The sequence below is a fragment of the Myotis nattereri genome, assembly GCF_964212035.1.
Source record: "Myotis nattereri genome assembly, chromosome: 2".
Classification (NCBI taxonomy): domain Eukaryota; kingdom Metazoa; phylum Chordata; class Mammalia; order Chiroptera; family Vespertilionidae; genus Myotis; species Myotis nattereri.
The window spans coordinates 120371744-120397337 of record NC_138076.1 but is presented as its reverse complement, the minus strand read 5'-3'; the positions used below and the strand labels follow the sequence as shown (position 1 = coordinate 120397337).

Below are 25594 nucleotides of genomic sequence, written 5' to 3'. Positions count from 1 at the left end.
CCTAAGTAATGTAAGTTTTTATGCCTTACTCTTTTAAAATTTTTTATTGAGTTTATTGGGGTGATATCTATAATAATAAAAGGGTAATATGCTAATTAGACCGGACATCATTCCGGACGTCCTTCCTGACCAAGCCGGGGCCAGAGGAGGGAAGCAGCCCTGGTCCCGGGTGCCTGCGGGCAGCGAGGGCAGGGAAGCCTGTGCCAGCAGCTGGGGGAAGAAAGGCCTACTCTTGCATGAATTTTTGTGCATTGGGCCTCTAGTTGGTTAATAAAATTATATAGGTTTCAGGTGCACAATTCTGTAATATATAATCTGTATGTTCACCATCCCATTTATCCCCCCTTTACCCTCTTTTACCCCCCCCCCCCCCACCCACTCCCTTTTTCTTCTGGTAATCCCCATACTGTTGTCTGTGTCTATGAGTTTGTGTGTGTGTGTGTGTGTGTGTTTTGTTTTGTTTTTTTGCTTAATCACATCACCTTTTTCACCCAGCCCCCCTCCCCACTCCCCTCTAACAGTTGCCAGCCTGTTTTCTGTATCTATGAGTCTGTTTCTATTTTGTTTGTTTGTTTATTTTACTCATTAGATTCCACACATAAGTGAAATCACATGGTATTTTTCTGTCTCTGGCTGGCTTATCACGCCTTATTCTTGATCCTAGTCCCTGCTTGATATTTTTCTCATAATATTCACAGAACCTAACACATATGTACAGTTGAACCATGAAAAATATGGGTGTGAACTGCGCAGGTCCACTTATACACAGATTTTTTTCAATAAATACTGTAAATGTATTTTCTCTTCTTTATGATTTTAATAATATCTTCTTTTCTCTAGCTTGTTTTATTATCAGAATATAGTATATAATACATGTAACATACATAATATGTGTTAATCGACTATTTATGTTCTTGGTAAGATTTCCCGTAAATAGGCTACTAGTAGTTAACTTTTAGGGGAGTCAAAAGTTATATGCAGATTTTGGACTGGGTTGGGGGTCGGTGCCCCTATCCCTGCCTGAATTTATTTGTTCATTCCTATCTCTGGCACTTAGAGCAGTAACTGGGACACATGAGGCCCCTCCTGGATATTGGATTAATGAATTTATTGGACAAATGAATGGCTGAATGAAGAAGCAGAGCAGATGCGTCTGATCAGCCCATGTGGGCCCTGGGGAGGTCCCCACGATGGAGAATGTTGCATCTCCCCATGCCTGCAACCTCCCAGTCACTACCAAAGAAGAGAAGCCCTGGATTCTCTCACACTTAACTGTTGGTGGCTCTGAAATGACACCTCTCATAGGAAAGAGAAACTATTTAGTTTTGGGGGGGACTCTAGTTATTACCAAGGCGGCAAAAAGAATTCGCCCTGCCTTTTGGATAATTGCTAGACCTATTTCCCCACAGAAGGAACAGTCTCCCCTAGCTGAGACCTGCTGTGGAACTCAGCAGTGGCCCACAAACAGGGCCTCTGATGTGTCCAACTCATTAAGACCAAACCATCAGTCCCCACACATTTCCCTTCCTCCCCAGTCCCGCTGAGGCCAGAAGTTTCCATTCTGCCCAACTAGTGAAACCAGTCACCAGCATCCACCTTGCTCCTCCCGGCCCGGCCCTGCCCGAGGAAATGATAGACTGTAAAGGAGGGTGGGCGAGGCCGGTGGGTGGGTGGCCACCCAGAGGGGGGCTCGCATCTGGAAGGCAGAGAAAGAGGCCGCCATCCGTGCTAGAGTCCTTTTCTTTCTTTCTTAAGTTTTAAAAATCTTTTTTAATGAGAGTTTGATGGAAAGCACAAGTTGGTAGGCGGCTGCTGGGAGTGAGCCTGTCTTAGTTTACGTTTGTAAAGCACGGAGGGGCGGGGTTCGCCGCTCTTGGAAGGTTGGCCTTAGCTCACCTGTCAGCCTGGCACTGGGGTGTCAAAGCCACAGCGCCTGTTAGCTGGCACTGACTCCCGTCCTTGGCTCAGAAACAGTGGCTCCCAGTGTGGCCTCGGCTGCACCTAGGACTTGCAGAGCCAGAGATTTCCCAGGGGCCCGGTGAAAGGGTGTGACAATGAGACACTGGTGTGAGGGGGAACCCGTGGGGATAAGAAGTGTCACCAGCTGGAGAAAGAGCTCAGCTATCTGGATGGAAATGTGTGAGGATGTGTGTCGGTGGGAGTAGGGGTTTTGCAGAAGGCTTGGTGGTGGGCTGGCCATGTGGGTGGGAGGGAGGTGTGGGCAGGGAGGAGGGCCACAGGGAGTAGGGGCAGCTCTGACTCTTGAGCCCCCAAGAAGGGCTGGTAGGTGGAGCTGAGGATGTTTGGACAAGGAGATTCTTTGAAGCTTTTCTCTTGTCCTCCCTACTCTGGACCTGGTCCCCTCCCCTCCATAAAGCCATTAGCTTCTGGTGCCAGCCCTATCTCTGCTCCATCTCTCTTGGTTCCAGTCAGTGCATTCACAGACCTTCTGCCCTCGGGGACGGGGAGGATTTATGAGGGGTAGAGGTTAGAGGGGGAGGGGGCATCCTTTAGAGGAGGGAAGGTCTGTTTGGGAAGTAGGGTGTGGGGAGCTGTTAGTCCGCTGGGCTAGAGACAGGATCATTTCCGAGCTCGCTCTGCATGACAAAGGGGAAGGAGCAAGTTTTTGCTTTGATCTGCCCCCTGCCGACCTCACACACCTGCCTGTTGATGCCCCGGCCCCAGCGAAGACCCCAAGGAGAAAAACCAAAAGGGGGTGGGGCTAGGCTGTGGCCCAGCTTCCCTGGATCTAGCTCAGGCCACCTTCCTTTCTGAGGCCCCAGGACAAAAATATCTGCCAGGCTGATGACCCAAAGCACCTGCCGCCCCCTCCCGGAGAGCCTGGCGACCCAGAACTGCGCGGTGAGGTGGGGGTCGGGTGGGGGCTTTGGGAGCGTGTGTTTGTGTGTATAAGGTTGGAGGTGTTAAGGGGTAGTGGGAAGAAGACTCACTAGGACTGAGGGGTCACGCCCTGGATGGAAGCTCCGGGGGAAACGAGGTGAGGGTGAGTTGGAGGGGCGTGTTTTTACAGACTTGCTCCAGGATCCAGAAGCTGGATTTTCTGTAGGTTTTCGAGGACTCCAGGAAAGGTGTTTGCGGGGAATACAGGCATAGGTGGTAGTTACAAAAAGCTGCGGGAGAGTAAAGATGCGGGAGGCTCTCCTGCCACAAGGGAAGGGGTTGTTGCTCAGCACAGATGTTAGAGGCAAGGGGTGCGCATGAGGAGCAGCAGGTGCTCCCATTCTGCTGTAGGTGCTGCTGGGACACAGGGCCCCTGAGCACAGGGGAGGGATGAGGGCCACCCAGGGAGGCACGCCCCAGCCTCCAGAGCTTTAGGGCCCCCGCTTGCTGTAGGCTTTTACATTTCTCAGAGAAGTTGCCCTGAGAAAGTGAAAAGTCCTTGCCTTCTCCCTACTGTTATTCCTGGTAAACAGCTTCTGGGATTTGGAAAACTTGTTTAGAGTGAGAAGGTTACAGATTGAGAGGGAAACTCCTGTTTGGCTGTCAGTTGGTTTTTAGCGCCACAAAAGAGCATGGTGGCCAGAGACATCCACCTCTGGCAGGCGTGAGAGGCAAAGAGGAGGGCGATGGGTGGTTCTCGCTCTGGAAGGGCAGATGTGCATTGCATCAGTGCTGCATAGCACATGCTCTGTTCTTGAAGTAGCGTGTTTTCAGTTCTGTCTTCTAGTTTCTCAGCTTGTATTTCCTTTGGAATTAGGCCTCGAGTGGGGTCTTCACGGTTTGGGGTAAGAGACATCAAGGCAACCCTATGGTGAGATGTACAGTAAGAACTGGAGGTTGGAAAGAGGCTGCATTTCTTTGGGAGAGAGAAAGTGATGTTAGATCCAGCCCAGAGCTCACCCTGTCTGCGGGTCCTCCCCTATCTGTTGCATTTCCACACTGATTCTCCTTCCATTTCTGTTTTCTCAGGGAGCCCAGTTTTGGACGCTGGCAGTCCCAGGGGTCTTCCCAGGACACTGGGGAGGGCTGAGGCCGACCATGCCAGGCCTGCTGCTGCTCGCCGCTGCGCTGCTCTCCAGCTGGGCTCAGCTCCCAGCCGAAGCCAGCTCCTGGTGGTGAGTGAGAGGGGCTGAAGTCCTACTCTACAACCTACGCCTCCTTTGGTAATTGAAATGTGGAGAAGGTCACGGTGGGTCGTGATCATTCCTGTATTCATAGGAATCCTAAGGCCCTCTTTTATCCCAGGAAATCTAGCACAGCCCTTTTTCTCTCTCAAGCCCCCAGAAGTAAAGTTTCCACAGGATAAAGGATTCGTTCATTTGGCTTTTTCTCTGATCCTGTCTGCATTCCCCTGTTCCTGGCTGTACCGCCATTTCTAGGGGTGGTTGAAAATATCTCTTTTGTTGCTATTGGATGATTTTTATTTTATTTATTTTTTGCTGGTAGGGGCAAGGAGAGTAGAATTTCTATTTTATAAGTCTGATGACAAGATGAGGGATTTGTAGGATCATGTGTGTCTTTCTTTTTGTCTTTTAAAGACTGTTATCATTGCCAAGTCAACATGGAAATGGCAGGCACTCACCACCTGTTTTGCACAGACTGTGCCCTGCTCAAATTTTTACTCAGATGGCAAATGTACAGCCTTTTCATCTAACTTAACACTTTATTGTGTCTGGTGGGTGATGAGCTGAAGGGAGAGCCCTTGAACTGATAAAGGGTGGATTAGGGGATGTATGGGTCAGATAGGGAAGTGAAAACATTTAGAATATATTGCGATGCATGTAAATTGGATTAGATTTTAAAGGCATAAGGGGAAGTTCTATTTAAGTCAGCGGTTCTCAACCTGTGGGTCTCAACCCCTTTGGGGGTCAAACGGCCCTTTCACAGGGGTCGCCTAAGACCATTGTAAAACACATATATAATTACATATTGTTTTTGTGATTAATTACTATGCTTTAATTATTTTCAATTTGTAACAATGAAAAATACATCCTGCATATCAGATACATTCTGATTCATAACAGTAGCAAAATTACAGTTATGAAGTAGCAATGAAAATAATTTTATGGTTGGGGGTCACCACAACATGAGTAACTGTATTAAAGGGTCGCGGCATTAGGAAGGTTGAGAACCACTGATTTAAGGGAATGTATTGCTTTCTATCACACATCCTGCATTTAGGCCAAAGTGAACCAATCACTCCTACTCCTTGAATAAGTCACGTGCTCTCCTGTTGGCTCTTTTTGCCCTCTGCCTCAAATGAATATAGCCTGCCCTTGTCTGGCTCATTCTCCTCCTGCCCCACACGCTTTAAGAGCCAGCTCACAGTCTAGCCATCTCCTTATAAAACTCCTCCCAGCCCAGGTTGGGTAGGAGCATTGTCCCATACATTGGAAGGTCTCGGGTTCATTTCCCTGTCAGGTTCACCCCTGGCTTCAATCGGGGCATGTGCAGGAGGCAACTGATCGATGTTTCTCTCTCTCTCTTTCTCCCTCCGTTCCCCTCTCTCTAAAAATCAATGAAAATGTCCGTAAGTGAGGCTTTAAAAAATAGAAATTTAAAAGTAAATAATTATTTTTTTAAAAAGCTCCTCTCCCAGATGTAAGAACTCTTCCTCTATCTGCTCACTCTGGATCCAGAAGCTCAAGTCTGTCTTTGGCATCTGATATCTCACATGTCGTCACCTGTGTTTGTGCCTCAGTTTCCCCAATTTTCTTTATTGGTTTTAGTGAGGGAGAAAGAGAAGCGAGAAAGAGAGACATTGATGTGAGAGAAACACGTCAATCGGTTGCCTCCTGTAGGCACCCTGACCAGGGATCGAACCCACAACGTAGGTATGTCCTGACGGGATTTGAACCCAGGACCTTCCAGCGTACTGGGATGACAGTTCAACCAATCGAGCCACATTGGCCAGGGCTCCTCAATTTCCTTTTCCCAGCCCTCATTGCATGGTCTTATTCACAGAAAGCACTCAGTAAATGTGTTGGAGGAATGACTTACTGCTGCACGCAGGCGTGTGCTCACTCCTTTCCCCTTTCTGAATTGCTGCTGCAGGTCGCTAGCTATGAACCCGGTGCAGAGACCTGAGATGTTCATCATCGGTGCCCAGCCTGTGTGCAGCCAGCTTCCTGGGCTCTCCCCAGGCCAGAGAAAGCTGTGCCAGTTGTACCAGGAGCACATGGCCTACATCGGGGAGGGAGCCAAGATGGGCATCAAGGAGTGCCAGCACCAGTTCCGGCAGAGGCGGTGGAACTGCAGCACCGTGGACGACACCTCTGTCTTTGGGAGGGTCATGCAGATAGGTAAGCAGCCACAGCCCAGGCTCGGCTGAAGGGGCTGTGCTCACCTGGCTGGGTGCAAGCATGCTCTCTCAGGATGGGGCAGAGAGAGCCCACTTGGGTATCTAACTGGCTTTTCTCATGGCTTGGAATTGTCCTGCAAGCGGGGAGGGAGATGCACGCAGACAGCAGTGTCTCAGAGGATGTGTTAGCCGCACAGCTCAATGCTCAGCTAACCCTCTCTTCCAGCTTCGCCCTGTCTGGGCAGCCAGCGTGACTCACTCTGGGAAGGGCTCAGAGCATCTGAGTTGAGTTAGAACTGGGAAACCGCCCACCACCAGGGCCCTTTGTCTCATTCAGCACAAGGGCCTCCTTTGAGAGCCTTGCCCTGGATGTCTGTATGCTTTTTGCCTCTTTCACTTGGACTCTAAGAGAGATAGAAACTTGGGGCCAAATTGGTGATAGCTGTCATGAATCCAACCCAGATCCAGTCCTGGCTTCTTCATTGAAAGGGTGTGTGTGTGAAAGTGGGGGCAGGGGACAGACTGAAGAAGAAAGATGAGAGGGCCACTTTTCCCAAGATTTCTGTTCTCTCCCCTCTCCCACTCTTGGTCTAGGATTCTTTTGCTGCCCTATTGCTTAGATGGAGGTGTGATCTAGGGTCTAATTGTTTTAGGTCCTTTTGAAATGTAATTCTTCTCTCCCTGGCAAGAAATTGAGAAATCCGGCCTTATTCTACTGGGTCTTATCCCCAGGGCCATAAAAGGAAGGTGTTAGAGCCCTGAAGTCCCTATCTCACATTCTCTCAGGACAGCTTCCCCTCAAAAGGCATTCTGGAGTTACCCAAGGCTGCAGTTTTCCCAAGGAATGATTTTAGCAGCAGGGAGTTAGGGAGTTGAGATTCCATTCCTCTGTATACTTGGCAGCCCCTCCCCCGCCCCCTTCACCTCTTTCCTCTCCCTCCCCTACCACATATCGAGAAGTGAGGACCAGGGGAAAGTACACTTTGAACCTCACTTCTCTCTTCTTCAGTGTCAACTCGAGATTCACAAGAGGATGCGCATGTTCTCATGGCAGTCTTACTGGACTTGAGGGTTAAGAATGGACTTGAGGGTTAAGCGAGATTTGGTGATAATTTATCAATTCTTCTCAAATATACTTAGTATCTGTCCCTTCTCCCTGGTAAAGACCTTGGTCAGCAGCACCCTCTGTCCTCGGTTTCTAGTGAGGGCACAAGGATGGCCCAAGCATAGAGAGAGGCACCCCCTAATCACTTGAAGGGAATAACCTAATGTATGCCTGATGTTGGCCAGATCCTTTCCATGTGTTGTTCTGTTTGAGTGAAGGCCAAAAAAATGAGGCTTTACTTTTTTACTTTAGAAAGAAAAGTGTTGGCAGGAGTAGAAACTCTGCTGGGTACAGGTTTGCATGGTGGAATGGCTTGTGAAAGTCGACCCTATTCCGTTACAAATGGAACCTCCTGTCTGCCTTATTTTCACCGTTCCTTTTTGTAGCTTCCCTGCAGGCTTATGCTACCTGGGAAGCTGTCCTCCATTCCTCCCCTGGGGAGGCCTCTCACTGCTGTCTTGTGTGTGACTTCCAAAGAGCCCTTCCTTCTTTGGAGCGGCTGCAGAGCAGCTCAGGGGAGCCTTTGGCCTGTCACTGAGAGGAGCGTGGAGGCACCTTCCTGACAGTTGGAACAGAGAGGGCATCATATTGTCCTGCTGTCTCCTGTCATCCTACTAGGGTAAGGTCTCTTTAGTAGCTGCTGGTTTAATAACCTTTTTCCTTGATATGATTTGATTTTCCACTCTGAATTGTTTCATATATAGACACCCTTCCCCCACGCTTACACATTCTTGCTTTCTGAGAGGAGCACTAGAAGCCTTACTTACCAAGCTTACGTGAGACCCAAATGCTGCCCATGAAGGCAGAGCCACCTGCACTCAGGACCTAATGAAGCCCCGGCCAAAAGAGGCAGAATGACTGCACGAGACAGCTGATTCACTCAGGACAGGTTAGGATCCCAAGCCATGCTGATAGGCGAGGGCCCTCAGAGCACTTAGTGGCTGCGATATCACGCTCAGCCTCAGGTACACTATTTTAAAAGGCAGTTCTGAGAGGGGTGATTCAGCTCTAAAAAACATGTTTGCTAAAGAATGGAAGAAGAAATCAGACATATGCAGCTTGGAAAAGAGAATGCATAAAAGGCATCTTAGTTGTTTTCAAATACTGAAGGGCTGTCATATGGAAAAGGGATTAGATGGTGCCTCTCCAGCAGGCAGAAGTTGTAGGGAAGCCTAGTTCAGCGTAATATAAGAATGCTCTGGTGATTAGAGTCACTACAGAAGGGGAAATGGGTTGCCTTGAGATCCCAACCCACTTCTCTGAGGAATGCTATAAAAGGAATGCTCACCGTGGGTGGAATGTGGCTCTGGACTGCAGCTTCGGAGGCTCCTTCCTGCCCCAGGAGCCAGGTCAGGGGCTGACGCCCCATTCTGGGAAGGCTTCTCAGGCATGACTCCCTCCTTCCTAAGAGCCTCTTACATCCTGGGAGCTCACGCTCATAGTCTGACTCCCCCAGACCGGATAGGCCCTGGTCTCTGGCAGTGGTTCAGCGCTGATTCAGATGTTAAGCCTGATCGCTGAGTCATGGGTGTGACTTCCTGCATCCCTGGGTTTTCTTGGGCTACTCCTAGTCCACTTGGGCTACTCCTGACCAGAAGCTGGCCCCTGGTTAATTGAGAAAAACGAATTTTCCAGTGTGGTCTGGTTGCAAACTTCGCTGTGTTGTGCCTAGATCCGTGGTCGGCAAACTGCAGCTCGCGAGCCACATGCGGCTCTTTGGCCCCTTGAGTGTGGCTCTTCCTAAGCCTTAGGAGTACCCTAATTAAGTTAATAACAGTGTACCTACCTATATAGTTTAAGTTGAAAAAATTTGGCTCTCAAAAGAAATTTCAATCGTTGTACTGTTGATATTTGGCTCTGTTGACTAATGAGTTTGCCGACCACTGGGGGTTTGCCGACCACTGGCCTAGATAATCAAAACGTAGGGCAGGGGTCCTCAAACTACGGCCCACGGGCCACGTGCGGCCCGCTGAAAACATTTATCCGGCCCGCCGGGTGTTTTTGCTGCCGCTGCCTGTTGCTTAGCAGCCGACTAGTGTTTTTTTTTAAACTATAGTCCGGCCCTCCAACGGTCTGAGGGACTGTGAACTGGCCCCCTGTTTAAAAAGTTTGAGGACCCTGATAGGGTAAGGTGATCACTCTAGACCTACTAGTTACAGACTGCTTCCCTCTCCACCTGCCAAAACAGAATTGTGGTGTGTCTACTTCTGACCATGGAGAGCAGAAATTCTGTCTGGTTTAATAGCTGAGATCAGGATTGAATCTCAGTTTCCTGCTAAAAGCCACTCTCTTCCTTCCATTACTGAGTCTATATGAATGTTATTTCTTATTTCTTATAACAACTTTATTGAAATATAAAGTAATATACAGTTCAGTGTATATTCACAAGACTGTGCAATGAGCACTACTATCTAATTCCAGAACCCTATAAAGAAATTGCATACCCATTAGAGATCACTCTTCATTTCTCTCCCCTTCTCCCCAAACCCTAGGTAACCACTGATCTTTCTGTCTTTATGAATTTTCATATTATGAACATTTCATATCAATGGGGTCATACAATATGTGGCCTTTTATGTGAGGTTCAGTATAGACACAAAATGCTAAGTGATCACTTAGCAGAATAATTTCAAGGTTCATCCATATTCTACCTGTACTTAATTAATTTTTTAATAAAATATGTTTTAAAATATGTTTTCATTGATTTTTAGAGAAAGAGGAAGGGGGAGAGAAAGAGAGAGAGAGAGAGAGAGAGAGAGAGAGAGAGAGAAACATCGATGTGAGAGAGAAAATTTTGATGGGTTGCCTTCTGTATGCACCCTAATCGGGGATTGAACCTACAACCGGGTATTAAACCCACAACCGGGTCATGTACCCTGACCAGGAATTGAACTGGCAACCCTTTGGTGCATGGGATGACAACCAACGGAGCCATACCAACCAGACTGTACTTATTACTTTTTATGGCTAAATAATATCCCATTGTATGGATAAGACCACCTTTTGTTTACCCATTTACCTGCTGATGGACAATATGAGCTGTTGTGTTTTTTTTTTAACATTTTGGCTGTGATGAATCATGTTACAGTGAACATTCATATATAAGTTTTTATGTAGACAGATGTTTTCCTTTATCTTGGATATATTTTAGGAGTGGAATTGCAGGGTCATGTGGTAATGCTATGTTTGAGGAGCTGCCAGACTGTTTCCAAAGCAGCTGTACCATTGAACATTCCCACCAGCAGTATATGAGGGTTCCAGTTTTTCTATATTCTCCCCAACTTGTTAGCTGTCATATTGATGATAGCCATACTCATGCGTGTGAAGTGGTGTCTCATTGTGATTTTGATTTGCATTTCCCTGGTGGCTGAGTATTATTTTTTGTAAACATTTTTATTGAATTAGAGCATATATCATGTGAGTTTTCAAGTGGTTCACTACAGCAATAGAGGAACACAGTTCGGCTTTTCTACTAGAAATGATCTGGGTTTTGGGAGAGACCTGCTGAGGGTCCCATAGATGTGGTTCCCAGTGCTTGGGAGTTGGGAGGCAGTGTGGACCCTGCGGAAGACCCAGAGGCAGCTTGGATGATTCTGGATGTTGTAATTCTAGTTCACGCTCTACTCCTGCTCCCTGCCTCTGTCCACCTAGATAATGGTAGCAATAAAAGACAGATGTGTGGCTCATAGAGTGAAACATTGACATCTGTAAGGGAGAGATGTTTGTGAGAATAGAGTCCTGTTCTTAGTCCCATGATTTCTATTTAGTCTCATTCTCTTGGTCTCAGGTGTTTCCTAAATTCCTCAGTGTCTGCTCTCTCCTGCATTGGGTTCTGCCTCCTAGGAACCTACTGGTCATGTAAACTTCTGAAATGGGTGTTAGCGTAAGCCAAGAGCTGCGGGGGAGTCACTCTATTTGGTATATCCTAGGGCAGAGTAGGTAAATTTCAGCTCATTATCAAGAGACGTTTCAAACCATTAGAGTCATGGGAAGTGAAAGGCCACTCCTGGGATGTTATGCTGTGGCTGTGGCCATGGGTCTCGAGGAGGCAGAGGGGAGGAAGCCTCCACTAGAGAGCTGACCTCCTTCGCCCCCGTCTTGCCTTGTCTTGCAGGGAGCCGGGAGACGGCCTTCACCTATGCTGTGAGTGCCGCGGGGGTGGTGAACGCCATCAGCAGGGCCTGCCGAGAGGGTGAGCTGTCCACATGTGGCTGCAGCAGGACAGCGCGGCCCAAGGACCTTCCCCGGGACTGGCTGTGGGGCGGCTGTGGGGACAACGTGGAGTACGGCTACCGGTTTGCTAAGGAGTTTGTGGATGCCCGGGAGCGGGAGAAGAACTTTGCCAAGGGATCGGAGGAGCAGGGCCGGGTGCTTATGAACCTGCAGAACAACGAGGCGGGTCGAAGGGTGAGCTGGACTTCGTCCCCCATCCCTACCCCTCCCCACACACCGCAGACCAACGGGGCTGTCCCTGGGCTGAGCTCTGAGCTGTGACCTGGCCATGGAAGAAGGGGTTGGCCAGCTTAGGAAGATTCTTACAACTGCCCACCTAGATGCCCACATTATTGAACTAATCCCTTTCAAAAGCGTCCATTGCTCAACCGGCACATGCACTTGTCATTTTTTTAACCTTGTTTCTCCACAGTACATCTGTCCCTATAGGGCAGTGATGGCGAACCTTTTGAGCTCAGCATTTTGAAAAACCCTAACTTAACTCTGGTGCTGTGTCACATATAGAAATTTTTTGATATCTGCAACCATAGTAAAACAAAGATTTATATTTTTGTTATTTATTTTATATATTAAATGCCATTTAACAAAGAAAAATCAACCAAAAAAATGTGTTCGCCTGTCACCTCTGACACGTGTGTCATAGGTTCGCCATCACTGCTATAGGGCTTAGTTGCAATCTTATGATCAGCATTTCAGACATAAGGAATGGAGTTCTTGTCTTGACTGGCCCTCTTGTAATTTGAACAGATAGGATGAATGGAAGTTTAGGCTGTTAGACTTAGTCTAGGGTTTTTGGTTTTTTAGTTTTATTGATTTTTTTTTTTTTTTTTGAGAGAGAAAGGAAAGGAGAGAGAGAAAGAGAGCAAGAGAGAAATGTGAGAGAGAAACATTGATCAGCTGCTTCCCACACACGTCCCAATAGGAGATTGAGCCCAAAACCTGGGTATGTGCCCCAAACAGGAATTGAACTCATCACCCCTTCGTGCACATGACCACACTCCAACCAACTGAGTCACACTGGCCAGGGCTAGGGTTTGTGATTTCTTAAAGATTTAGGTAAAAGAGAGCTGACTTAAGAGCTGCCATCATATAATCCAGAAACCCAGTCCAAAAGCTCATTTAGGTCTAATGGCAAATACTTGTGTGAGGGGAATTTTACATGTAAGTGGAAGTGTGAAGGACAAACCATTCTTTGCAGATAGTCTCACCAATCACTTGTAAGATATGACATTCTCTGAGCCTCAGTTTCAGTAGAAACTAAACTGGAGGTTTAGAGATGAACTTGCTTTATTGTATGTGCAGAACCTAATTGGGCAACAGCATTAGATTGCCTTTATGGTGTTCTGGGAGTACATGCCTGCTCTGCCTGTACCTTGTTCATAAACACCCCACCTTTGGGCACATGCTCTGGACTCCTCTTTCCTGTGCTGCACTGTGAGGCCCCTGCCCCAGGAAATGGCGGGGGCGGGACTCTCCCAATATAGCCATTGTGGGAGGTGTGTGGACTTGCATCAAGGTCTCCCTGTAAACAGGTCTGAGTGCTGGTGGTGGGACACCCTTCTGACATAGGGGCAGGGGTCGCAGACCTCTCACAGACTTCTTTCTGGGAGTGTTGGCCACACTCAGGACTATACCAAGTTGGCTGGCTCCGTGTCCAGGCCAGGGACTTTAGTGAGAGCAGAGATAAGCTAATTGAAAAACGAGAGCGGAGGCCTGGCCGGTGTGACTAAGTGGTTGAACATCAACCTATGAACCAGGAGGTAGCTGTTTGATTCCCGGTCAGGACACATGCCCGGGTTGCGGGCTCCATTCCCAATAGGGGGCGTGCAGGAGGCAGCCGATCAATTATTCTCTCTCATCACTGATGTTTCTATCCCTCTGTCCCTTCCACTCTGAAATCAATAAAAATACATTTAACAGCAGCAACAACAACAATAAAGAGAGGTTTCTTGAGAAGAAATAAATCCAGAAATTTAATGTTGGTTAATTGATGATTGGGTAACAGCATATGAATATATTTCTAAAAACGTGTTTACATCTCAATTAAAAAATAAGTAATGTTTCATGGGAGAAAATAGAAAATACATGGGATTGGGAATGTGTTTTACATGAATCAGGATCTTGTGATGTTGTCTTGGTAGCACATGGTACACTTGTGTAGACTTAGCATCACCAATAGTGTGACGTCAAGTAGAAATTAGAATTGGCCACTTGCCCAGTGTCTTGCTTATCTAGTGCATATCCTGAGGCCAATTTTCTTAAGCCACATGTGGGTGTCTGAGGGGTGGCATTGATCCATGGTGGTGTGAGAGGTCATGGTCAGTGCTCTGAACTGTGTCCGTTATGGTATAATCCAGGGCAGAGAGACCAGACTGTCTTAGGTGACAGTTTGTGCTGACAGTTCTGCAGGCATCTGTGGGGTTGCCTCTGTCTCCAGGACTTCCTTTCTGTTCAGCAGTCTGTTAGGCAGTCCTTGCGTGTTTAACCACGACTGGAGAGAGATTGGTGGAAAAGGTCAAGATCTTCACTTTATCTCTCAAATGCCCAAATTTTATCCATTTGTCAAGATCTCAGATAGTAGTCTCTGCATCAGAACTGCAGTATAGCATTTGTACTTTTCCTGGGGTATGGCGTTTTCTACCTCCTCTCATGACCTGTAGGTTTCTGAGGACAGGGATCACCGGGTGTGCGCATGTGAATGTGCAGATGAAAGTTCCCATATTGCTTCCTAGCAAAGGGTCAAATTCATGGAGGGCTGTTTCCTGTCTCTGCTCTGAGCTGTCCCTGTGGCGTTGTGACAGATGTGGAGGTGACTAGGCATTCATCCTAATCTGGGCCCCATTTCAGTCACAGTCTTGACCCCACTTCTGCTGGCTCCTCATTTTATTGCCCTTAATTGTCTGTTTGTTTGTACTGGGCCCTTATCTTGGCAGCCCCTTCCCTTCCATCTGCCTCATCTGCAGTCACTTACACACCTTCCCCTGTCTGTCTCCCTGTCTTTGGCCCCCTTCCTCCACTTCTACACCTTTTGTTATAGTGCTTTATCTCTCCCTTTGCCTCTGTCTGCTCCAGGTTGGGAATTCTTTTGCTCTTTTAATTGAATTTATTGGGATGACATTGGTTAATAAAATGATATAGGTGTGAGGTGTACAATTCTATAACACATCATCTGTATATTGCATTGTGTTTTCACCACCCAAAGTCAAGTCTCCTTCCATCACCATTCATCCCCTCTTTACCCTCTTCTACCTTCCCCCATGCCCATTTCCCTTTGGTAATCAGTGGCAATGAGGTTTTTGTTTTTGTTTTTTTTAAATCTTTATTGTTGAAAGTATTACATATGTCCCCCCTTTTTCCCCATTGACCCTCTCCAGCCTGCCCCGCCCCCTACCCTAGGCCTTCACCACCCTATTGTGTGTCCATGTGTTATGCATATCCTATATAATAAAAGCCTAATATGCTAAGTGTCCCACTGTTCATTGGACCGTTTGACCAGTTGCTATTACGCACACTGACCACCAGGGGCAAACACTCTGACCAGTAGGTTAGCTTGCTGCTGGGGTCCGGCCGATTGGGACTGGGCAACAGGGGCTGGACACGCCCTGGAGCCTTCCTGAGGTCCCTCCCCGGCCCCAATCATGCACCGGTGGGGTCCTGGATTACGAGAAGGCACAGGCCAGGCTGAGGGACCCCACCAGTGCACGTATCCGTGCACTGGGTCGGTTTTGGCCTAATCCCCACAGGGCAGGCCAAGGGACCCCACCAGTGCAAGAGTCCATGCACTGGGCTTCTAGTATGTATACAAGGTGTTTGGTTTATTACCTCCCACCATCCCCACCTTCCCTCTGAGATTTCCCACTCTGTTCCATGCTTCCATGTTTCTGGATCTACTCTGTTCATCAGTTTGTTACTTAGATTCCACATATGAGTGACAACATGTGATATTTGTCTTTCTCTGACTGACTTATTTCACTTAGCATGATACTCTCCCAGTCCCTCCATGCTATCTAAAGGGTAAGAGATTCTTCTTTGTACTGCTGCATAGTATTCCATGGTATAAATGTTCCACAGCTTTTTTTTATCTACTTGTCTACTGATGGGTACTTGGGCTGTTTCCATATCTTAGCTATTGTAAATTGTGCTGCTATGAACATAGGGGTGCATACATTTTTTCTGATTGATGTTTCAGGTTTCTTAGATATAGTCATAGAAGTGGGATAACTGGGTCAAATGGCAGTTCCATATTTAATTTTTTGAGGAAGCTCCATACTGTTTTCCATAATGGGTGCACCAGTCTGCATTCCCACCAGCAGGGTACTAGGTTCCCTTTTCTCCACATCCTCACCAGCACTTGTCATTTGTTGATTTGTTGATGATAGTCATTCTGACAGGTGTGAGGTGATACCTCATTGTCCTTTTAATTTGCATCTTTCTGATGATCAGTGACTGTAAGCATTTTTTCATGTGTCTCTTGGCCATCTGTATGTCCTCTTTGGAGAGGTGTCTATTTAGGTCATTTGCCCATTTTTTCATTGGACTGTTTGTCTTCCTTTTGTTAAGTCGTATGAATTCTTTATGTATTTGGGATATTAACCCTTTATCAGATGTATCATTGCCAAATATGTTCTTTCATACAGTGGGCTCCCATTTTGTTTTGTTGATGGATTCCTTTGCTGTGCACAAGCTTTTTATTTTGATGTAGGCCCGCTTGTTTATTTTCTCCTTAGATTCCTTTGCCCTAGAAGATGTATCCATAAACATATTGCTACAAGAGATGTCTGAGATTTTTCAGCCTATGGTTTCTTCTAGGAATCTCATGGTTTCACGATTTACATTTAAGTGTCTTATTCATTTTGAGTTTATTCTTGTGTAAGGTGTAAGTTGGTGGTCTAGTTTCATTTTTTATTTTTTTGCATGTATTTCTTCAATTTTGCAAACACCATTTATTGAAGAGACTGTCTTAACTCCAATGTATGTTCTTGCCTCCTTTGTCAAATACTAATTGAGCATAATGGCTTGAGTCGATTTCTGGGGTCTCTGTTCTGTTCCATTGATCTACTATAAGCCTGTTTCTGTGCTAGTACCAGGCTGTTTTGATTGTGGTGGCTTTGTAGCATAACTTGAAATCTGGTATTGTGACTCCTTCAACTTTGTTCTTCATTCTCAAGATTGCTACAGTTATTCAAGGTCTTTTTTTGGCTCTATGTAAATCTTTAGAGTATTTCTTCTAGATCTGTGAAATATGCTATTGGTATTTTAATAGGTATTCCACTGAATCTGCAGATTGCCTTGAGTAGAATGGACATTTTAATTATGTTAATTCTACCAACCCGTGAGCATAGTATATTTTATCACATGTTTATATCTTCCTATATCTCTTTTTTCAATGTCCTGTAGTTTTCGAGTATAAGTCTTTTACCTCCTTGGTTAAGTTTATTCCTAAGTATCTTGATGTTTTTATTGTTGTTGTTGCAGTGGTAAATGGGATTGTTTGTTTAGTTTCTCTTTCTGAGAATTCATTATTGGTGTATAAAAAGCCATTGATTTTTGGGTGCTGATTTTGTATGCTGCTATATTGCCAAATTCATTTACTGAATCTAGTAGGTTTTTTTTGGTGGAGACCTTAGGGTTTCTATGCCCAATATCATGTCATCCATGAATAATGAGACCTTTATTTCCTCCTTTCCAATTTGGATGCCTTTTATTATTTCTTCCTCTCTGATCGCTGTGGCTAAGACTACCGGTACTATGTTGAATAGGAGTGGTGAAAGCAGACATCCTGTCTTGTTCCTGTTCTTAGGGGAAATGGTTTTAGTTTTTTCCCATTGAGTATGATGTTCACGTAGGTTTGTCATATTTGGTCTTTATCATATTGAGATATACTCTCTCTATTCCACTTTGCTGGAAGTTTTTATCAAAAATGGGTGTTGAGAAATTAAAATGGCAGCGGAGTAAGTGGATGCTACACTGACATGCTCCGAGGACCAAACTGGAATTACAACTAAAATATAGGAAAAATTCCTGAATAATCAATGGAAGACTGCTGGAGAGAACCCTGACACCCAGGACAGAAAGTGGAGACCTTGTAGAGACTGGTAGGAGTGGCTGAGGTGTGAAAGGACTGGCCGGGCTTTCTCAGACAGCAATTGAAGTCCTGGAGAGATATCTCAGCTGTGGGGGTTACCACTGAGAACTTTGGGGTCTAACCCCCAAGCTGGGCCCCCCCAGCAGAAAGCACCAGAACTGAAAAGGGTACTGACATAACATCTGGTTGTAGAAAAGCAGAAGGGTTGCTGCCTGCCAAGGAGAGATGGCTGGAAATGCAGGCACCCTCTTAAAGGGCTAATGCACAAAATTCATTGAGAAGCCACTCACCTTGTGCTGTGGGAGAGGGGACTGGAGCTGTGTGAGCAGAAGTCAGGATCCGGGACTCAGCAGTTAAAGCTCAGAAGGCAGACACCCCGGTTTCCGGTGCTGAGTCAGTCCCTCATACTGCAGAGGGCATCTTTCTCACATAGGCATTAGCTACACAGGCAGCTTTGCCTGGGGGGAAGACAGCCAACACACCCTATTGGAAAACACCTTGGCCCATGGTGTCTGAGAAGGCCCAATAAGAGACTGAGAATAACAACTAGCCTTCAGGCAGAATTACCCCACACTGTTGAAAAAAACTTAACACACCTGTGGATAATTTCCTGAGGGCAATTCAAGATAAAATCCTATTACTCTGTGGTCTCTGGAGGCTTTGAGTCTTTGCCTGATGTAATTGGACAGAAACAGTGTTTCACACTGTCCTGCACTAGAGACTGAGAGATGTAGCAAATATACCTAACACATAGTCACAAACACAAACAGACATCAATAATGAGGAGACAAAGAAACAACCCACAAATGAAAAAAACAAGAGCATTCTCCAGAAGAGATAAATGAAACAGAGATAAGAAATTTATCTGATACAGAGTTCAGAATAATGATGGTAAAGATGCTCAACAGCATGAGAAAAGATATAACTATGAAAACAGAAATAAAGAATGACATAGAACAAATAAAGGACACATTAGAAGGAATACATGGAAAATTAAGGGAAGCTGAGGATCCAATCAGTGAATTAGAAGACAGGGTTGAAAAAATCACTCAATCAGAGAATCAAAAAGAAAAACAATAAAAAACCAAGAGGACAGCTTAAGGGAGCTGTGGGACAATGTGAAACATAACAATATTCAAATAGCATGGGTGCCAGGAGAGGCAGAAAGGGAGAATGGGATAGAGAAAGTGTTTGAAGAAATAATGGCAGAAAATTTCCCTAACCTGGTAATGGAAAAAGTCACACAAGTTCAAGAGTTATGGAGAACTCCAAGCAAAAAGAACCTAAACAGGCCCATGCCCAAAAACATCATAATTAAAATGCCAAAAATTAAAGACAGAGAATCTTAAAGGCAGCAAGAGAAAAGCAAACTGTTACCTACAAAGGAGCTTCCATAAGGCTGACACTTGATTACTCATCAGAAACTCTACAGGCCAGAAGGGAATGGCATGAAGTCCTCAAGGTAATGGAAAGCAAGGATCTGAAAACAGACGGCCAAATAAAGAGCTTCCCGGGGGGCGGGGGGGGGGGGGGGCGGGGAGGAAAAAAAGGCTAAAGGAGTACATCACCACCAAGCCTGTATTACAAGAAATGCTAAAGGGACTGCTGTAATGAGAAGAAGAAATAGAGAGGGAAACCTAGGCATACAGAATTAAAATAGCAATAAATAAGTACCTCTCAATAATAACCCTAAATGTAAATGGATTAAATGCTCCGATCAAAAGACAAAGGGTAGCTGAATGGATATGAAAACATGACCCAACTATATGCTGTCTACAAGAGACCCACCTCAGAATAAAAGACACACACAGGATGAGAGTGAAGAGATGGAAAAAATTTTCCATGCAAATGGAAAAGAAAAAAAGGCTGCGGTAACAATACACAAATCCGACAACATAGACTTCAAAATGAAGGCCATCACAAGAGACAACAAAAGTCACTACATAATACTAAAGGGGTCAATCCAACAAGAGAATATAACCCTGACAAACATATATGCACCCATTACAGGAGCATCTAAATATATAACAAAAAACTTCTAGAGGACTTTAAGGGAGAGATCAACAACAATACAGTCATTGTAGGGGACTTTAACCCCCATTGACTTCCACTGGATAGATCTTCCAGACCAAAAAAAAAAAAAAATTAACAAGGAAACAGTGACTCTAAAGGACACACTGGATTAGATGGATTTAATTGACATTTATAGAACATTTCACCTCAAAGCTGCAGAATATACATTCTTCTCAGGTGCACATGGGTCATTCATAAAGGTAGACCATATGTTAAGACACAAAACAAGTCCCTACAAGTTCAAAAAGATTGAAATCATATCAAGCATCTTCTCAGATCACAGTGGAATGAAATTAGAAATCAACTACAGTAAAAACACCCCAAAACATTCGAACACATGTAGGCTAAATAGCATATTATTAAACAACTAGAGGCCTGGTGCACACATTCGTGCACCATTGGGGTCCCTTGGCATAGATGGGGGGGATTGGGCCAAAACCGGCAGTCCAATGCCGCCTGCAGCTCCTGTCTGCTGCTCCTGCTCATCCTGGCCCAGCTGTGCCTGCCTCCACTCAGTAGGCTTGCTGCCGCTCTGCTGCGGTCTCTGGGCTGCGGTGGCCAGCCATGAGCCCTGCGTCTGGCACCCGTCGGTCAGCCGAATGGCGCTCCTGCTGTGGGAGCGCACTGACCACCAGGGGCAGCTCTTGCGTTGAGCGTCTGCCCTCTGGTTGTCAGTGTGCGTCATAGTGGCTGGTTTTTTGGTCACTTAGGCTTCTATATATATAGACTAGAGACCCGATGCACGAAGTGTGTGCACGAATAGGGTCCTTAGGCCTGGCCGACAATCAGGGCCAATCTGTGAGGCAACTGGCAGGGCGATTGGGAGGCCCCTGCTGGCACCTGCCTTGGCCGGCCTGGTGCCACCCACTCGCCAGCCCCGCCTCCTGCCTCTGCCACCATTGGTCACCACCCTCTGTGGAGTGACCAGCAGGGCAATGGGGTGGCCCCCACTGGCACCTGCCTTGGAGGCAACCGGAGGAGTGATCAGGGGCGATGCCGGCCTGCTTGCTGGCTGGCCCGCCCCCTGCCACCGCCACCACTGGTCGCCTCCCTCTACAGGGCGACTGGCAGGGCAATCAGAGGCCCCCCTGGCACCCTCCTTGGCTGGCCTGGGGCCTGCGGGCTGGGGGCAACACCTGTGTTGAGCATCTGCCCCCTGGTGGTCAGTGTGCATTATAGTGATCAGTTGTTCCACCAGTTGGTCAATTTGCATATTAGGCTTTTATTATATAGGATGAATGGGTTGCCAGTGAGATCAAGAACGATATCAAAAACTTCCTGGAAACAATTGAAAATGAACAGACAACAACCCAAAATCTCTGGAACACAGCAAAAGCAGTCCTGAGAGGTAAGTTCATATCATTACAGGCATACCTGAAAAAAAAAAAAAGAAAGAAAAGTCAACAATAAACTAACCCTACAACTTAAAGAATTAGAATGAGATCAGCAACAAAAGCCCAGAGTAAGTAGATGGAAGGAAATAATAAAGATTAGAGTAGAAATAAATGGCATAAAGACTAAAAGAAATACAAAAAATCAATGAAACCAAGAGCTGGTTCTTTGAAAGGATAAACAAAATTGATGAACTGTTAGCTAGATTCATCAAGAAACAAAGAGAAAGGATCCAAATAAATAAAATCAGAAACAAAAGCAGAGAAGTAATCACTGACACCACCGAAATACAAAGGATTATAAGAAAGTACTGTGAACAACTATATGCCAACAAGCTGGACAATGTCAAAGAAATGGACAAATTCCTAGAAAAACCCTGTCTCCAAAACTGAATCAGGAAGATCAGAAAACCCAAATAGGCCATTAACAACTGATGAAATAGAAGCAGGAATAAAAAACCCCCAGCAAACAAAAGCCCAGGTGTGGATGGCTCCACAAGGGAATTTTACCAAACATTCAAAGAAGTAGCACATATACTCCTCAAACTATTCCAAAAAATACAAGAAAAAGGAACACTTACAAACTCTTTTTATGAGGCCAGCATTATCCTAATTCCAAAACCAGATAAAGACATTATAAAGAAAGAGAATTACAGGCCAATATCCCTGATGAACATAGATGCTAAAATCTTCAACAAAATATTAGCAAATTAGATCCACCAATATATTGAAAAGATCATACACCAAGACCAAGTGTGTTTTATTCCCAGGAAGCAAGGCTGGTACAATATTCACAAATCAATAAATGTGATTCATCACGTAAACAAACTGAAAGACAAAAATCACATGATCATATCAATAGATGCATAAAAGCATTTGACAAAATCCAACACCCATTTCTGATAAAAACTCTCAGCAAAGTGGGAATGGAGGGAGCATATCTCAACAAGATAAAGGCCATATATGACAAACCTACAGTGAACATCATACTCAATGGACAAAAACTAAAACCATTTTCCCTAAGAACAGGAACAAGACAGGGATGTCCGCTTTCACCATTCTTATTCAACATAGTGCTGGAAGTCCTAGCCACAGTGATCAGACAGGAAGAAGAAATAAAAGGCATCCAAATTGGAAAGGAGGAAGTAAAACTCATTACTCACAGATGACATGATATTGTACATAGAAAACCCTAAAGTCTCCATCAAAAATTACCAGATTTAATAAATGAATTTGGCAATGTAACAAGATACAAAATTAACACCCAAAAATCGATGGCTTTTTATATACCAACTGGAGACCCAATGCACGAAATTTGTGCAAGGGGCTTGGCCCTGGCTGCCTCAGCCAGCCCTCACAGCCCTGGCTGCCTTGGCCGGCCCTCGTAGCCCCTTGCAGCTTCAGCCGGCCCTTGCAGCCCTGGCTTCGTCTGGAAGGTTGTCCAGACAGTCATCCAGAAGGATGTCCAGATGGTCGTTCTGCTATTTGGTCTCATTAGCATATTAGCTCTTTATTATGTAGGATAATGAATTCTCAGAAAGAGAAACTAAACAGACAATTCCATTTAGCATTTCAACAAAAAATTAAGATTCTTAAGAATAAAATTAACCAAAAAGGCAAAAGACCTGTACTCAGAAAACTACAGGATGTTGAAAAATGAGATAGAAGAATACTTTCAATAATAAAGATTATTTAAAAAAGAAAAAAAAAAGAACTCAGTAAAGAAAGAGAAAAAGATACAGATTTTTAAAAATGGGCGTTGGATTTTGTTGAATGATTTTTATGCGTCTATTGATAGGATCATGTAATTTTTGTCCCTCAATTTGTTTATGTGATATATCACATTTATTGATTTGTGAATATTGTACCAGCCTTGCACCCCCAGAATAAATCCCACTTGGTCATGGTGTATGATCTTTTTAATATATTGTTGGATCCGATTTGCTAATATTTTTTGAAGATTTCAGCATCTATATTCATCAGGGATATTGGCCTGTTATTGGCCTGGTTTTGGAATTAGGATTAATGCTGGCCTCATAAAAGAGGCTTGGAAATGTTTTTTTCTCTTGGATTTTTTGGAATAGTTTGAGGAGTATGGTGTTACTTCTTCTTTGAATGTTTGGTAAAACTCCCCTGTGAAGCCATTGGGACCTGGGCTTTTGTTTGTTGGGAGGTTTTTGTTTTTTGTTTTTTGTTTTTTTTACTGCTTCTATTTTCTCAGTTGTTACTGGTGTGTTCAGGTTTTCTGATTCTTCCTGATTCAGTTTTGGGAGACAGGATTTTTCTAGGAATTTGTCCATTTCATCGACATTGTCCAGCTTGTTGGCACATAGTTGTTCATAGTATTTTCTTACAATTCTTTGTATTTCTGTGGTGTCAGTGATTACCTCTCTGCTTTCATTTCTGAATTTATTTATTTGAATCCTCTCTCTTTGTTTCTTCATGAGTCTAGCTAATGGTTCATCAATCTTGTTTATCTTTTCAAAGAACTAGCTTTTGGTTTCATTGATTTTTTTTTCAATAGTTTTTAGTCTCTATGTCATTTATTTCTACTCTAATCTTTACTATTTCTTTCCTTCTAGTTACTCTGGGTTTTTCTTGTTCTCTCTATAATTCTTTAAGTTTTAGGGTTAAATAGTTTTTTTTCTTGGTTGTTTTTTTTTTTTTGAGGTAGGTCTGTTGTGCTATGAACTTCTCTCTCAGGATTGCTTTTGCTGTGTCCCAAGAGGTTTTGGGTTGTTGTCTGTTCATTTTCAATTGTTTCCAGGAAGTTTTTGATATCGTTCTTGATCTCATTAGTAACCATTCATCTATATATATAAAAGGCTAAGTGACCAACCATACATCCATTCGACCAACCGACCAGCTGGTACATTATGACACGCACTGGCAATTTAAAAATAAATGTTGAGAGAGCCCCGGAGTTCAGCCAGTTACGGTCCCAGGCCAGCAGTCACCCGCTTCTTCTTTTCAACATGACAGATGCCGCTGTGTCCTTTGCCAAGGACTTCCTGGCAGGTGGAGTGGCTGCAGCCATCTCCAAGACAGCGGCAGCACCCATCGAGCGGGTCAAGCTGCTGCTGCAGGTGCAGCATGCCAGCAAGCAAATCACTGCAGATAAGCAATACAAGGGCATTATAGACTGCGTGGTTCGTATCCCCAAGGAGCAGGGAGTCCTGTCCTTCTGGTGTGGTAACCTGGACAGTGTCATCAGGTACTTCCCTACCCAGGCTCTCAACTTTGCCTTCAAAGATAAATACAAGCAGATCTTCCTGGGTGGTGTGGACAAGAGACCCAGTTTTGGCGATACTTTGCAGGGAATCTGGCATCAGGTGGTGCTGCTGGGGCCACCTACTTGTGTTTTGTGTATCCTCTTGATTTTGCCCGTACCTGTCTAGCAGCTGATGTGGGCAAAGCTGGAGCTGAAAGGGAATTCAAAGGCCTCGGTGACTGCCTGGTTAAGATCTACAAATCTAATGGGCTTAGAGGCCTATACCAATGCTTTAATGTATCGGTACAGGGTATTATCATCTACCGAGCTGCCTACTTCGGTGTCTGTGACACTGCAAAGGGAATGCTTCCAGATCCCAAGAATACTCACATCTTCATCAGCTGGATGATCACACAGTCCGTCATAGCGGTGGCTGGGTTGACTTCCTATCCATTTGACACTGTTTGTCGCCGCATGATGATGCAGTCAGGGCGCAAAGGAACTGATATCATGTACACAGGCGCACTCGACTGCTCGTGATGAAGGAGCTTTTTTCAAGGGTGCATGGTCCAATGTTCTCAGAGGCATGGGTGGTGCTTGTCTTCTATGATGAAATCAAGAAGTTCACATAAATTATTTCCTAGTCTTCCCTCTTCCAGCCCCCGTGAACAGGCATGTTGTATCATGTAACATATCTTGAGCATTCTTGACAGAGTTGGTTGTCTGTTTTATCAGTGGCAACTATTACTGGTTGAAAATGGGAAGCAATAATATTCATCTGAGCAGTTTTCTCTTAAAGCCATTTCCATGATGATGATGAGACTCAATTATATTTTTTATTTCAGTCACTCCTGATAAACAACAAATTTGAAGAAATAAAAAATATCTGAAGTAAAATAAATAAATAAATAAACGTTGACTCGCACATGCATGATACATATAAAGCTCTCGCTGGTGCCAATCGCATGCTTGTGTTTCAATCTGTCATTGTCAATCGTGAATATGGTTGTTTTTGTTGACATTCTGAAGCTGAAAGAAAGCACTGTCATTGACAGAATATGTCTGAAGACCAACTATTGACACAACATACCTCTGAAGCCGAAAGAAGCTGGCGTCATGATTATTAATCAATTTGTATATTATTTTCCTATACATTTTACTAATTTTATTTCATCTCTGACACTTCTATTATAGAGAAAGGGCAAATAGCTATATTAAAATATTTCTTCTAATT

The 25594-nt window shown here is 44.9% G+C and overlaps 1 protein-coding gene and 1 pseudogene across 2 annotated transcripts in view; both read left to right on the top strand.

The window, feature by feature from the left end:
* Positions 1–3984: 3984 nt before the first annotated feature.
* Positions 3985–25594, top strand: part of WNT5B (Wnt family member 5B) — a gene marked incomplete at its 3' end in the record, with an annotated part of 37234 nt that continues 15624 nt past the window's right edge. The window contains exons 1-3 of the mRNA XM_081083648.1: positions 3985–4076; positions 6016–6263; positions 11482–11774. Coding sequence (XP_080939774.1) covers positions 4000–4076; positions 6016–6263; positions 11482–11774 — 618 coding nt within the window. The 5' untranslated portion in view covers positions 3985–3999. The remainder of the gene's footprint in view (positions 4077–6015; positions 6264–11481; positions 11775–25594) is intronic.
* On the top strand, positions 24125–24992 carry LOC308513532 (ADP/ATP translocase 2-like; annotated as a pseudogene). Its single transcript has one exon. The product of its transcript is annotated as an ADP/ATP translocase 2-like (transcript).